Here is a 15,956-nt window from a genome sequence, read left to right on the forward strand (position 1 = left end):
CATTTATTGTTATGCACTTTTTTGGTTGAACGAATCCATTAATAAAAAATCTACAAACAAACAACCTCTATTGATCTTTGTTGTTTACAAGGAAAAGTTAAACTTCCAATTACCAAACCAACTCCTACTTTTTTAGACAATTTACTTGATCCAGGCAAAGGCCAAAAAAGCTCAATATTTAGGGACAACATTAGAGCCTACAATTCTATGTTTGCATTCACTTCGATGGGAGCCAAAATTGATCATTCGATGGTGTATAGTTTGTTTCAAATGAAAAGAGATCATAGAAAAAAAAACATATGCCTTATGTTGCTTCCTTTATTTTCTTAATAATATGACATACTTGAATTTATGAAACTTTATGTGTTTATCAAAATTACAGCAAAGCAGAAAAGAAGCTCTCAACAGAAGAGAGTAAAGAGGAGAACAACCGGTACCCCACTGCAAAAGAGGGAAAAAAAAATATCAAAATCTCCCTCTCCAACAAACTAACCCAAATGAGAAACCAAAGGAGGACAAATCGCCCAACACAGTTTGAACCATTTCTCAAGAACCATGGATGCATCTTTTCAACAATCAGCAATTACATATTGCCTTATCTTTTGTTTAATCTGATAGACATTTGTCACATAGTTTGTAATATTTTTGAAACCTATTTGAACTTTTAAGATATAATCAATATCTTAAAACAACAAACAGCCAAGCCCCAACACATTTTCACCCACATCTAAACACCCATGCATAAATTTTTTTATAAATCAGTATATAGAGCTAGGGTGGTTATATTTTGAGTAATGTGACATACAACAATTTGTAATATATTTTCAGTGTTGTTTGGTCTCTTAAGATATTATTAGTATCTTAAAATAACAAACAACATATGAAACATGATATGTTTCTCTCTATTTAGAACATTTTACCAGTTCTTATTACCTGCGCGTTGCGTGGGCATTAATTCTAGTGTACGTCTAAAGGCCACCCCTCAATAATGCTAGTTTGTTGCTGCAATCAAGGTGAGAAATGTACCAAGCTATGTATTGGTACAGTTGAAATGTACCGATATGCGTATTTAGTACAACGTACCAAAATGTACTTATCTATGTATTTGGTACACAAAAATGTACCCATCCAAACTTGGTACAAATATATAAAATGTATCAATATGCCTATTTAGTACAACTAAAATCTATATGCATATTTGGTATAACTAAAATGTACCCACCCACAACTGGTACAAATGGAATGTACCAAATGACGTATTGGAAAATGTACCCGAGACTTTTTAAGAGTATAGGTTTTAGGTTTAGGAATTAGGGTATAGGATGAATATTTTGGAACTTCTAATTTAAGTTTTAAAACCTAAATTTAAGCGACAAACCATGTATATATATAGGCTTAAGGGTATTGGTTCAGGTTTAGGATATAAGTTAAGAGATTAGGGTTTTGAATTTAAGTTTAGGATTTAAATCTCAACCTCAGCCTAATTTCCTGCTTTCTATGATCTGAGGCAATAAATATATATATATATATATTTACACAGTAAAGATCGGGTACAGTAAAGATGGGGTGGAGCTCCTATTTAAAACATAAAAATTGTGGCATATTATTTGGGGCCGACACGATTTCCTTATTGAATTTGATCTCGTTAATTATCATCATTAATTGGTTTCAATTGCATGTGTACGTTTTTCTCAATTTAATTATTTCTGTGATATCTCGTTAGTGCATGACATACCGCTGGTGGTTGCGCCTCATGCTAGCAAGCGACAAGTGAACCCCATGCACCCACCAGTACAGTACTATACATGTCCGTGTGTCATCTTTTACCACCTTAATTCCAGACTGGTCATAATTTTCTACTTTCAAAGTTTCAATCACAATTATTAAGTATGTATTAGTTAAAGAAATATTTGTTGATTTTTGATTTATGAAATATACTTTTGATATCAAAAGTGATGACTTTTAATTCTGCAGTACCACTGATCACTACGTACCAGTGAGTTGTGAGTTGTGATCCAACAGCTAGCTATGGATATTTATTTATTATATTATATATTTTTTAATATATTGACTGCATCTGTATATATATGTGCTGATCGAGGACAGCTACTGACCATATATTATATATATAGATATATCGAAACTTATATTAAATTAATATCAAAACTTATATTATTAATTTAATAATTAACATGTAACATGGGACACCAGTTGCATGCGTTAACCATATATATGTTTATTCTAATTTCTCCGTTATAATACATTAACCTTTATGTCTTGAAATATGATGAAGTGGCACGTGCATACAAGTCCTCCTGAACATTAATTGTTACAGAAACGAACACAAGTAAATGCGAGCCTTAATCAAAACACGTACACATATAACATAAACAACAAAAGCAATAACCAAAAAGAAGAACAAGTCCGACGAGGTAGCGAGCTAAATATTTTGATTAAGCTGCTGGTGTTTTCGGGTGAGGAAAAAGTCGGATCGGGAGTCCCTTGGCGGGCATGGGCAACGGGTCAACAATGATTTTCTCGTCGGGCAGAATCTTCTCCCACTTGAACCTCCTCACCAAGTTGTGCATGAACACAAGGATCTCCAACCGGGCGTACTCTTTCCCGGGGCACATCCTCGGGCCCCCGCCGAAGGGCACGAATGTGTAGGGCGCGGGCCCGTTGCCCTCGAACCGGGTCGGGTCGAACTTCTCCGGTTCGGGGAAGTAGGTTGCGCTCTTGTGGGTGGAGTTGGCGCTCCAGTACAACTTCCAGCCCTTTGGAATGGTGAAGCCATTGAAGATGAAGTCGGATAGGGCCTCCCTGAAGGCTCCCTGAAGAGGTGGGGCCAGTCTCAGCACTTCACATGCCACGTTCCATGAGTACTTCATCTTCTGTAGGTCGTCCCAGTTCAGCAGCTCCCCTGGGGCTTTCGAATTAGCGATCTCCATTTGCTCTGTAAAATATCATAATTAATTACAATTAAACACAACTAAAAAAGATTAAAAAAGGGTAATTGAATAGTAGAAGATCGAAAGAAGCAGCTGTTGTTATTTGAGTTGACTGTTTTCTATTCCCTGCTGCCGACTCAATACGCAAGGATCAATCGAAAGCTACAAGAAATAGAATAACTACTGTATAGAGTATACCATATATGGTAGGGTTATCCGAGCCAATTCAACACTTAATAATTAATTGTTGAATTTTTTAGTGGTCTAGCTAGTAGCTATCAGGAGTATCTTTAGTCAATTCTTATGCATCCCCATTCCCATGTGCTGAACGCTAAACCCCAAATAATGTATTTATATGTACACACGTACAAATCGCAAAGTGGTTGGCATGATTATACATGTAGTCACTAGTCAAATAAGAGGGGCTACAAAAACAAAAAAGAATTAAAAAGAAAGCAGTCCCACTTTATTAGTTGATGATGATGGGAAGACCACTAAGGATATTATTTCAACCCTACCATAATTAAAAGAGAATAAAAAACTAGGATATTTCAACTTGATTTTAGATTTTTGAAGGATTGAGGATGAAGTCATATATATGAGGGTATCTTGATATGGTAGATCCGCTCAAACCCTCAAACCCTCAAATTTTACTTTTTTATTTTTCACCTATGCAAAAGAAATTAGGAAAAGAATTATGAATATTGGTTGGTTAATTGGTTACGTACCCTTGTAGACTGCGTCATAGATGTGAGGAAGCTCAGCAAGGTACTTGACAATGAAAGTGCAGGTGGCACTGGCGGTGTCATGGCCACCAATCAAGAGGCCAAGAATCTTATCGGCGATGTCATGTTCCTTCATGTAGGTTCCCTCCTCGTCACATGTCAACAACATGTGTGACAAAATGTCTTGTGTGGGCGAGGCCTTGCCCTCAGCCAAGTCGATCTTCCTCTGCTTGATGAGCTTCGTCAACTCCGCCCTGATGAAGTTCGAGGCCTTGATTGCCTTGTAGAACGGTGTCCCGGGGAAGTCGATGGGCATCGAGATGATTCCGGAGGCCAACAGCTGGAAGGGGTCGCCGTATTTCTCGATGTCCTTCGGGTCCTCAAGACTCACAAACAACCGTGCAGCAAGCCAAAAGGTGTAGCTGTATCACACAATTCACAAACAAACACACTTCATAATTAAACTAACAACTACTACAAGGCTTGCTAGGCATTAGATGTCTGAAATCTGAACTCACAACTGCCGGTCTGAATCATTGATTGGATAAAATTTTGTTTCAATGTATGTTTTGAATTATATATCTGACAAGATAACATATTTGAAATTCGAAATTTAATTTGAATCATTGAAAAAACAAAATTTTTAATCTGACAATATAACATATCAAATAAATTAATACTTACTTCTTGGCAAGGGGGAAGACTTCAACCTCCTTCCTGTTTTCCCAGCCATCAGCAAAGTGTCTTTGGGCGATGGTGTCCATGATTCCGATGTATCGCTGGAGAGCCTCGGGCTTCATGAAGTTGGGGAGCATCTTCCTCATCTTCTTGGCCTCCTCCTTGGCGGAGGTTTCCATGGATGAAGGGAAGACCTTGTTGACGGAGCTGGGCCACCAGGCGGTGACGAGCTTGTTCTCATTGGAGAACAAGAACTTGTTGCAGGCTGCGCCGCAGAAGATCGCAGCCTTCTCGCCCATAAGGGAGGTCTTGAAGACTTCGGAGGAGTACTTGGTCATGCGGTCGAAGATGAACTTCTCGGGGTGGCCTTTCCACCCCGAGGCGAGGAACTCGTAGGTCTCTCCGATCACCGGGTACCCGACCTTGCCTGGCGGGAGGTTGGGACCAGAGAATTGGGCCCGGTGACGGTAGAAGAGGACGAAGAGAGAGAAAGAGATGAAGGAGACGAAGCCCAAGAGGAGGGAGAGATAGAAATTGACCTCCATGTTTGATTGAATATCGATTGATTGTTTTTGTTTGATGAATGATCGAGGAGCTGGGCTGATCGATCGATCTCAAGTGATCATGTAAATAAGGTGAGGAAGGTGTTGGAGTTTGTTTGAATGTTTTGTAGGGAGTGGATGATGTGAGGATGAGGATTATATAGGCAGTTGCTGTGTGTGTGTGTGTGCGAATTTGCCAATTTGGATGAGCAATGTAGATTGGTGATGAGTGAGTGGCAATATCAAGGTCAAAATAAGCTCGCTCTTGCTTTTGTTGAATTTTGTTCTGTTTTGGTGAGCTATGCATCATGCATTACATGTCCATTATTATTTTACTATTTTATTATTTTATCTACATTTTTTTGGTGCATTTATTTTATGTGTTTTATAATTAATAATTATTCAATCCAATTGCACAGCCAGGACGTGTCCAACAAACCCTCTTTGTATATAATAATCTGTAAGACTAAAAGAATTTATATAAAAAAAATAAGTCCATTTTATATCTTCTAATGATAAATAAACAACCTACTTAAAATTTGTAATATATGTTAAAAAGACTCACCTATTTTTTCAAGAAATGATAAAGAATCTTGCATTATTATTGTAAGAATCGATTCTACAATGCCAAGCGCTCGACACTCCCAACCAAGCGCTCAATATGTGCTTTATTTTATTGTTTTTACATACTACCTAGGTAGATAGTCACTGTTCTATAGTAACAACAGTGACAATCACCATTGTAACCGTTGAATTTAAAGTGTATGTGACTCCATAATTAAGTATGAATTTTGATAGTTTTGACATGTTTATGTAAGAAAAAGACTGAAAGCATATCTTGGATAGTGACAATGGTATTACTGTTGGATAGTGACAATGATTGTTATTGTCAAACATATTTATTGTTGCATAGTGACAATGGTTGTTACTGTCATACAGTAACTATATTCTAAAATTTGAAAAAAAAAAAATGCCGACTCATTAAAGTAAACATTACTACTGCTCGATCTGCCATTATGAGCTACTATCAGCCTCGATTTAGAGTTGTTGGTAGGATCGTGAATCCTAATGTTACAAGTTCGCTAAGTCCTTCGACGCCTCACTGGCTCCGTTTGGTGGCTATAATGCATGCTCAACATTAGTGCCGGCCTTGAAGTGGGGCACCAAGTGCGACCACCTAGGGCCCATCTTCAAAGGGGGCCTACAAATTTTTATGTTATGTATATATTAATATATTTTTTTTAAAAAATAGCTATTTGGTCTATTTCTAATGTCTTCGCTGTAACTAGGCATTTCTACTTATTGTGTTAGAGCTGTAATTATCTAGTTTCTTTCTTTGGACTTAGGCCCCCCTTTGTACAAAAAAAAAAAAAAAACTAGGCCCTTCTAAGATATAAAGTTTGGATTCTGCAACCTATTTTTCTTTGATTATTAGTTGAAAACCACCTTTTTATTTCCTTAATTTGTGTTTGGTCAACTTGCTTCATTTTTTCTTTGGCTTCTCATGTGAATCACAAGATAAGCAAGCCAACATTCTCATCTGCATGGCAGTGGGTCCTTTTCGCCCTTGGGTTTACACCTCTTTTTTTTTTTTTTTTCATCAAAAGTACATGCCTTCTTTCTGGAAAGTTGGATTCAAAGAGCATGTTTGCTTTGAATTGGCAAAGACAGAACTCTGCCTCTTCATATAGTCTTGTGGAAAACTGGTTTTTTTTTTTTTTATGTGTTCTCTACAGGCTCTTTCAATCTGAAAGAAATTAAAGAGATTTCATTAAGGCAAAAAGGTAATTAATGTTTGAGTGTGTGTTTTTCCCTTTTAATTTTTCTCTTATATTCCTATAAATTATTATTTTTTCAATTATTTTCTTGACGTTCCACAAAAAATTTCCTAATTGATCTCTTGATGTGGAAATATTATAGAATATAACCTATATACCGTCATGTGGTATAACCAATTCAACGTATGAGGATATTATTAGACGATATATTTATATTAATAGGGTATAATATTAATAACATCCACTCATATTATAACACATAGACTAGTTATACTACGTGTCAATATATCGGTTATACAGAATAATTTCTCCTTGATGTGATAGAAAATTTCCTAATTGATTTCTTATCAATTGTTAATTGTTTTGCAAAAAAAACTTTTATTAGGGGGGCCCAATTTAAATTTCGCCCTTGGGCCTTCCAAAGTCAGGGCCGGCCATGCTCAACACCCCTGTGATGAGATCTTGGAATTTATGTGGGCTTTGATGCTCCACTTCTGTAGGCTTTTGCCTTCTTGTAAGCCTTTGGGTTCTTTCTTTGTATTTACTCTGTGTTTTGGCTAATCTAATGCAATGAGATGAACCAACTTATCATCCTATTTTTAAATTTGGGTCTGAAACACCCACCCCACCCACCCCCACAATATATATTTAATTTATCAATGGGCCCTGTTCAATCTTGATGCTGTTGTTGTCGTTTCTTCATTTTTATTCGTGTTTTTGTTTTGTTTTTGGAGCAAAACAAGTAGAGAAATCAATATGTAGGCTTCGGTTGTTTGATGCTTGAATAAAGGTTTTTTTACTGTATTTTATATTTTCGCATAAGATGCCTTGGAAGTGTATTACAAGCTCTTGGATAAATAATTTTGATAAAAAACCAAATAGAAAAATAATAACTGCTACATACGTGATTTTTTTTTTTTTTGTTTGAGGTTCATCTTTTTTTACAGACATGTTTTTTATATTTAATTTTAAATTTTTATAATAGATAATTAGGGTGCACTCCTTCGTTACCTCAGGGTTTTGGTCGTACCATTGCATCTTTTGAAAATTGATCCAACTTCTTTGGGTACATTTTGGGTATATGTCTATTTCAGCTAATTAATTAGTATTTATTAGTGTACATGTCACCATTTTCAATTTTTTTAATATAATAAAAATTTGTTATTTATCACCCATGAATGAATTTGAAATTTATTTCAGATTACTAATTAATTAAAAAATTGTTTGGATAATAATATGGCTACGTTATTTTATGTTGTATAATTTACATGGGTACATTATTTTTTTTTTGGTGCTTTTGAAGCTTCCTTTTTGTGCAAAAATTCTCTTGAATCAAGATCGATTTTTTATTTTTGGGAATTCTAATGCTAAACGTCATCGGCACCACTTCCTTCGCCGTTTTTTACCCCTTTTTTCTGATGGGTTCAATATAATGGCTTGTGGAGGCCGCCCGCAATCTCTAGTGTGAAGGCGAAAAAGGCAATTTTGGTCTTAGAGTGTGTTTGTAGGGTTTTGTCTTATTTTTGGACTCAACCCAAGGCGGTGCGAGTAGGCACTTCTCTCATTTTGATTTTAAGCTCTCTGCATAGTGTGGCGTACTGTTAGCTTAGCCCTAGTGTGGTAGTGGTTCAAAGATGTCTTTTTTTTTTTAAGGTTAAATACAAAAATAGTCCACGAATTTTACATTAATTCTCAATTTGGTCCACTAAGTATAAAAAGTGTTAATTTGTTCCACGAATTTTTTAAATCGTACAAAAGCAGTACAAAAGTTAACTTCCATCCGAAAATTAACGAAATTGGTCACATGAAAATGTAATGAACAGACTGAAATACCCATGAAAATGTGGTTACTTGTTGTGCACATGACTAGATTCCGTTAAAGTTTTCGACAGAAGTTAACGTTTGTACTTTTTTGATACAACTTGAAAAGTTCGTGGAGCAAATTGACACTTTTTGTAATTAGTAGGCTAAATTGAGAATCAGTGTAAAGTTCGTGAACCATTTTTACATTTAACTATTGTTTTTTTACAGAAGATGAAAGAGGTTAATCACAAATGTTTTGCTCTTATGGAGGATGAGGAAATTGAGATCGTACAAAATTAGGAAACACACTTCTAAGTGTTCCCAGATTTTATTTATTATTATTTGTACAAAATTAGGAAACACACTTCTAAGTGTTCCCAGTCAATAGGATTTTATTTATTATTTGTACAAAATTAGGAAACACACTTCTAAGTGTTCCCAGATTTATTTGATCAGACTTTTGCCATTGTTTAATATATTGAAGTGAAACATTGATTTCGTAGTACTCGACAATAAGATATCATGAGAGCTTTTTTAAGTGGCATCTGCTAGCTCAATGGTGGGTTGTTTCTCGGCTTGTATAACTGAGTTTTTAGTGGTGTTGCATATATGGTTTGCATTTGGCTTTCGAATATGGCTTTCATGATCTAGTTGTGGAAAGTAATGCATCTTCTGTGGTGGTTGAGTTAAATCGAGTGCACGAGATTAATGATCCGAATGGAGCTGATCGAGGAAATCAAGCAATACCTCTCTTCCTTTATCAATTTGTCAATAGTACGTTGATGTTTCTCCTACTTGTAATTTTGTGGCCGTCATGACTTAATTAGCTAGTTTTGGTTTGGATAGTGACCAACCGGATATTTGGGTGGAGGAAGGACCCCCATGGCTCTGCTCTTACCATCATGATGATATAGTTTCATGGTGTCATTCTATTGAATAAAGTTGGTGAAACGTCTTCAATCAGAAGAAAAGAAAAAGAAACATGTGTATTTAATTATCTTCCAAAGGTAAGGAGTAGCAAATGATGAAATGAATTTCGTAACACTTTTTTGGATTTAATGAGTTACATAAATTCTTAGATTTATATTACACAGCTAAGAGTAAAACAAGCAAATTAAAATAAAATAAGGAGATAATTCAGATCCTTTATATAGTAGTAGCTCATATTGATTAAGCTGTTGTTTTTTGGTGAGGGAAAAGTCTGATCGGGAGTCCTTTAGCGGGCATGCGCAATGGGTGCGGGTCCTGGGGCACATCCTGGGGCCTCCGCCGAAGGGAACGAAGGTGTAGGGTGCGGGTCCGTTTCCTTCGAATCGGGTCGGGTCAAACTTCTCGGGTTGAGGGAAGTAGGCGGCGCTCTTGTGGGTGGAGTTGGCGCTCCAATACAACTTCCAGCCCTTGGGAATGGTGAAGCTATGAATTTATGGAAAAATTTGAGGGAAATGACTCCAACTTGTGTGTCGGAGTCAGATCAGGACTCTCCCTTCAAAAGTGCATCTGTCAGGACTATTACTTCACTTAAATCTCAAATGAGACTATTCTGTCATATCCGTTAACATTTTCAGTTAAAAATATTAAAATATTATTTTTTCACTATTAAAATATTTATAAAACTTACAAAAATAACACTAAAATAAAAAAATTAATAAAAAAAAAAACTAAAAGAAGAAAAAAAAATAATAATAAAAGAAGAAGACATATTATAATTGTTAACGGAAAAAATAATTATAAATATTTTTTATATTTTTTCTTCTTTCAGTTTTTTCATTTTTATTAATTTTATTCTTTTAGTTTAATTTTTTAATTTTTTATAAATATTGTAATAGTGAAAAAATAATATTTTAATATTTTCAACAGAAACTGTTAACGGATTTGATGGAATAGCCTCATTTGAGGTTTAAGTAAAGTAGTAGTCCTAACAGATACACTTTTAAAGGAGGAATTCTGATCTGGCACTGACACCTAAATTGGAGTCCTTTTCCTAAAATTAACCTTGAATTTATTTAATTTACAAAGGTTGTAGGAAGACACCCCCGTCCAATAGTTTCATTATGTATTTTTTTGTATCTCACAGATCATTTGGAATCCACCTGATACATAACGACCCTGAAAGCATTAGGATTTTCTTTTGTAGAACTTTTGAGCCTCAAACAAACATATAATATTTGTGGTAACTGTAAAACAAAGAGATGGATTACATTGATATTTTAATTTACCACTATAGAAAGCTTTTTTTAGACTACCAGTACTCTTTGAACAATGATATTGACTGCAAATATGAACAATGAAAAGAAACTGTTGTTCTTTAATTTCCGTGGACAATAAAAATCCAACAATATATATTAACACGGGTCAAATACAAAAATGGTCCACAAACTTTACAGTGAATCTCAATTTGGTCCATTAACTATAAAAAGTGTCAATTTGGTCCACAAACTTTCTAAGTTGTATCAAACCAGTACAATGTTAATTTCTATCTAAAAATTAACGGAATTGGTCACATGAAAATGTGATGAATGAACTAAAATGACTTTGAAAATGTGGTCACTTGCTGTGCACATGACCAATTTTCAATAAATTTTTTGATAAAAGTTAACATTTGTACTGCTTTGATACAACTTGAAAAGTTTGTGGACCACATTGACACTTTTTATAATTAGTGGACTAAATTGAGATTCACTGTAAAGTTCACGGACCATTTTTGTATTTAATCCTATTAACACCTTAGAACAAGCCTGAGCTATTAAGCACTGAGCATAGAAGATAGGTGACCAAATTCAGAATTAGTGATGGCTTCATTGCACTGACATTAAATTTCTAGCATTGATTGAAGGGATTGCCAGCATGGTATCTTAAGGATATATACATAAAAAATATATAAAAATAAAATTAAGAATCATAGCTTAAGTGATACTATTAATGCTTAGTTTTAAAATGTTTTATATGGCTATTCGTGAATAATTCTCAATATTTGATGAACTCACATCTTTTAACCGAAGTTTTCATGAGTATCCATATCTTGATTCCCTGTACCTTTCCCATGCAATGAACGTTAACCACACTTGAGATTAGACAATGCTACTGTCTTTGTGTATTTCAGTCTACCCTTTTTCTGTTGCCTTTGTGTATCTCAATTTAACTGGTTTCATTACTTTGTTTTATGTTGGTAGAGATAAGAGGTCACTCTCTGTGCAAATGTTTAAATGTTATGAAACATTTATTTTTAGATAGGTTGTTGATTTCGTCTCATGTTATACATATTGCAATGAACCATTATCATTTCTGCTACTTAACATTTTTTAGCTCTTAAAATGATAGTTCCTGTTGATTGCACAACTTTATATAGCTATTTATTTTCTTATTGTAAATTAGTGTGTTGCTTGCATTTTGGACAAAAAACATGCAAACATTTACATCAACAGTTTATTTTTTTCACTTTTTTTCCACTTTTTTTCCTTTCAAATAGGTTTTTAATATTCATAAAACTGTGAAGCAATTTAAATAAATTTACTTTTCTCTCTTATACTTTTATATTTATAGTTTCTATATATTTTATTTGCGTTATATGTAAATTTTGCCTTATTTTTATGTCACTGTTGTATTTTTAACATTAATATGTATGTTTTGTAGGTGCTGTTGTGTTGGTTTTGTAACCTTGACGTTGAGGTTGTGGTATTGTGGTATTCGATCCTATTAATCAAAAGGTTAGGTTCTACTGAATACCTTTTAAATATGTTGAATATGCATATGTTTGACTATACATGTTGAATTGTTGTGATTATGATATTATAAGTGTCAATTTGCCTTGGTTGATTGTAGTACATATGTTCTTTCAAATTTCCAATTTATTTATGTATGTATCTTTTTTTTCTCCGGCCATCAATTTATTGGCTCATGTTTTTTTCTTTGAATGTGATGCATAAAAGGTCTAGGGTTGGTAGTAGACTTCTTATGATTGAGAAAGGTGATTGTTCTCATATCTCAAGTGGTATGCAAGTTGCGAATTAAATTCTCCAACTCATAGAAAAAAACAAAAGTCGATCAATTAGAAATAAAACCTTTCACTATGTCAATGCAATTCAGACAACTACAGATTAGGTCCCTTTGGAACGATTGGACTCTGATTCTGATAGTGCAGCCTGTGATCTAAATCTTTTTGGTTCTGAAGTTGCATCTCTAATCTCCACATTGAATGAAAGCACTCCAAATCACAACAATAGGGGCCAATCATTTTATCAGAAGAAAAGACAAAGTATGTTCTCTTTTTTGTTAAAATTTAATCCAAAATTTCAACATTGTTGTTCTATTACTGACAATATGCATTGATACTCTTTCTTTGTTCCACACTTCTTCTTTCTATAGGAATGGTTGAGGGATATGTGGATTTTGGAGATAAAGATTATAAGTGCATTTACTGTTATGCACTTTTTTGGCTGAACGAATCCATTAGTAAAAAAATCTACAAACGAACAGCCTCTATTCAGTCTTTGTTGTTTACAAGGAAAAGTTAAACTTCCAATTACCAAACCAACTCCTAATTTTTTAGACAATTTACTTGATCCAAGCAAAGGCCAAAAAAGGTCAATATTTAGGGACAACATTAAGGCCTACAATTCTATGTTTGCATTCACTTCGATGGGAGCCAAAATTGATCATTCGATGGTGTATAGTTTGTTTCAAATGAAAAGAGATCATAGAAAAAAAAAAACATATGCCTTCTATTGCTTCCTTTATTTTCTTAATAATATGACATACTTGAATTTCTGAAGCTTTATGTGTTTATCAAAATTTACAGAAAAATAGAAAAGAAGCTCTTAACAGAAGAGAGTAAAGAGGAGAGCAACCCCACTGCAAAAGAGGGAAAAAAAATGATCAAAATCTCCCTCTCCAACAAACGAACCCAAATGAGAAACCAAAGGAGGACAAATCGCCCAACACAGTTTGAACCATTTCTCAAGAACCATGGATGCATCTTTTCAACAATCAGCAATTATATATTGCCTTATCTTTTGTTTAATCTGACAGACATTTGTCACATAGTTTGTAATATTTTTTGAAACCTGTTTGAACTTTTAAGATATAATCAATATCTTAAAACAACAAACAGCCATGCCCTAACACACTTTCACCCACATCTAAACACCCATGCATAAACTTTTTTATAAATCAGTATATAGAGGGTGGTTATATTTTGAGTAATGTGACATACAACAATTTGTAATATATTTTCAGTGTTGTTGGGTCTCTTAAGATATTATTAGTATCTTAAAATAACAAACAACATATGAAACATGATATGTTTTCTCTCTATTTAGAACATTTTACCAGTTCTTATTACCTGCGCATTGCGCGGGCATTAATTCTAGTGTACGTCTAAAGGCCACCCCTCAATAATGCTAGTTTGTTGCGGCAATCAAGGTGCATGAGAAATGTAACAAGCTATGTATTGGTACAGTTGAAATGTACCGATATGCGTATTTAGTACAATGTACCAAAATGTACTTATCTATGTATTTGGTAAACAAAAATGTACCCATCCAAACTTGGTACAAATATATAAAATGTATCAATATGCGTATTTAGTACAACTAAAATCTATATGCATATTTGGTATAACTAAAATGTACCCGCCCACAACTGGTACAATGGAATGTACCAAATGACGTATTGGAAAATGTACCCGAGACTTTTTAAGAGTATAGGTTTTAGGTTTAGGAATTAGGGTATAGGATGAATATTTTGGAACTTCTAATTTAAGTTTTAAAACCAAAATTTAAGCGACAAACCGGCCATGTATATATATAGGCTTAAGGGTACAGTAAAGATGGGGTGGAGGTCCTATTTAAAACATAAAAATTGTGGCATATTATTTGGGGCCGACACGATTGCCTTATTGAATTTGATCTTGTTAATTATCATCATTAATTGGTTTCAATTGCATGTTTATGTTTTTCTCAATTTAATTATTTCTGTGATATATCTATGTTAGTGCATGACATGCCGCTGGTGGTTGCGCCTCATGCTAGCAAGCGACAAGTGAACCCCATGCACCCGGCCACCACTACAGTACTGTACATGTCCGTGTGTCATCTTTTACCACCTTAATTCCAGACTGGTCATAATTTTCTACTTTCAAAGTTTCAATCACAATTATTAAGTATGTTGTTTGTGGGAAAATCCACATCGATCCGAACAGCCAATCACGGCTCGACACGTGGCTGGTCAATATCTACCTCGGAGCTGACTCTCAATGGTCAAAACTTTGACCTCCACGTCATCACCACTTAGCACTGCCTCCGCTAGCTCGGACCGGATCTCCATGCCGGGTCCTCCATGCCCAGTCCGAGCCGAACCGATGATCTTCCAAAGGATTGAGTGTCCATCTTTCCACGGTCATCCTGGTTCGGCTCGGCTCGGCACCGAAGTGACCTCCTTTCGAGTTCTGACGTCAGCCAGTTAGAGCTCGGAGGGACCCTTGTCTCTATGTTCGGCTCGGTCCGGGATCCCATTCCCGATCCGATCACACATGGACTTCACGCATACGCAGAAAGAACATCTGTCCGGTTCGACTCGGCCCTCCGCCGCCATTTCCAGGAAGATCACGCTGGGACGAACCGCCACACTTGAATGCATCTGACACAATCTTCTGACAGATAGAATATCCAGTCTGCATTCATGGCTGCTGGGCAGTTTGCCTGAACCTTCCAGCTTTGCATTTAATGGAGCATTCAATGCAGCATTGAATGCTGAGGAAGTAAGCAGCTGAACATGCAACTAGGTCTGGTCAGGTGCGTGGATCTCTGGCAACCATTCATTCACATGCAGGTAACTTATTCATTAAGTCTTCCTTTGCTTATATAAGACACCACATACGCACAAAATGAATCATCTAGGCATCTACCCATAAACGCTTACACAAAAATTTCCATTCACCAAAGAGCTTACCCAACTTGCTGAGAATAACCCAGAACATTTGCCTTGTTCTTTCTATTCTCCCAAGTTCATCCTCTGTTCTTCCTCATCCACCATAAAACACCATCACTGATTTCATCATCGGAGTGTGTTTGGCTGGTACCACACCGGTCCATTCCCTTTGATATTGTTTTGTCTACAGGAAGATCCCAATCAACATCCACATCAACATCCAGCAGGACTTCGGATCAGCCAAGTCATCATCTCTACGTTGTTGCATCTGCCTTACGAGAATTTGCATCAACAGATTGGCGCCGTCTGTGGGAAATCGACTTCAGCCGTTGTGTTCATCACTGCAAGTGCTAAGCCCTTCCTTCACATAAGTCATCATGACTACCATCTTTCGGGACACCAGTTCTTCTTCAGGAGCGTCTCAGAATGATGAACAACATCAGCCTGAAACACCTGAAAAGACAAGGGGAGCACAACTCCCCAGGACATCAAAGTCCAAAGGTCCCTCAAAAATCCGAGCTGCTCATAAACTCCTTAAGGAGAGCCAGCGACATCTAG

At 35.7% G+C, this 15,956-nt stretch overlaps 1 protein-coding gene across 1 annotated transcript; it reads right to left on the bottom strand.

Moving 5' to 3' along the window:
* Positions 1 to 2,216: 2,216 nt before the first annotated feature.
* LOC147292317 (beta-amyrin 28-monooxygenase-like) lies at positions 2,217 to 5,043 on the bottom strand. The gene is made up of 3 exons (XM_086232196.1): positions 4,358 to 5,043; positions 3,677 to 4,095; positions 2,217 to 2,953 (listed from the first exon to the last, which is right to left on the bottom strand). Exons 1-3 carry the CDS (start codon positions 4,894 to 4,896, stop codon positions 2,454 to 2,456), a joined length of 1,458 nt encoding a protein of 485 aa, XP_086088322.1. The 5' UTR covers positions 4,897 to 5,043; the 3' UTR covers positions 2,217 to 2,453.
* Positions 5,044 to 15,956: the final 10,913 nt, after the last annotated feature.

Source organism: Dryas octopetala, chromosome 2, assembly GCF_963921425.1.
Source record: "Dryas octopetala chromosome 2, drDryOcto1.1, whole genome shotgun sequence".
In the NCBI taxonomy this organism is placed as follows: Eukaryota; Viridiplantae; Streptophyta; class Magnoliopsida; order Rosales; family Rosaceae; genus Dryas; species Dryas octopetala.

Coding starts and splice junctions, on each gene's coding strand:
- LOC147292317 (XM_086232196.1), bottom strand. CDS start 4,896: ATGGAGGTCAATTTCTATCTCTCCCTCCTCTTGGGCTTCGTCTCCTTC. Junction 4,096..4,357: donor GTCTTCCCCCTTGCCAAGAA/GTAAGTATTAAT, acceptor TGTGTGATACAG/CTACACCTTTTGGCTTGCTG. Junction 2,954..3,676: donor CTATGACGCAGTCTACAAGG/GTACGTAACCAA, acceptor GATATTTTACAG/AGCAAATGGAGATCGCTAAT.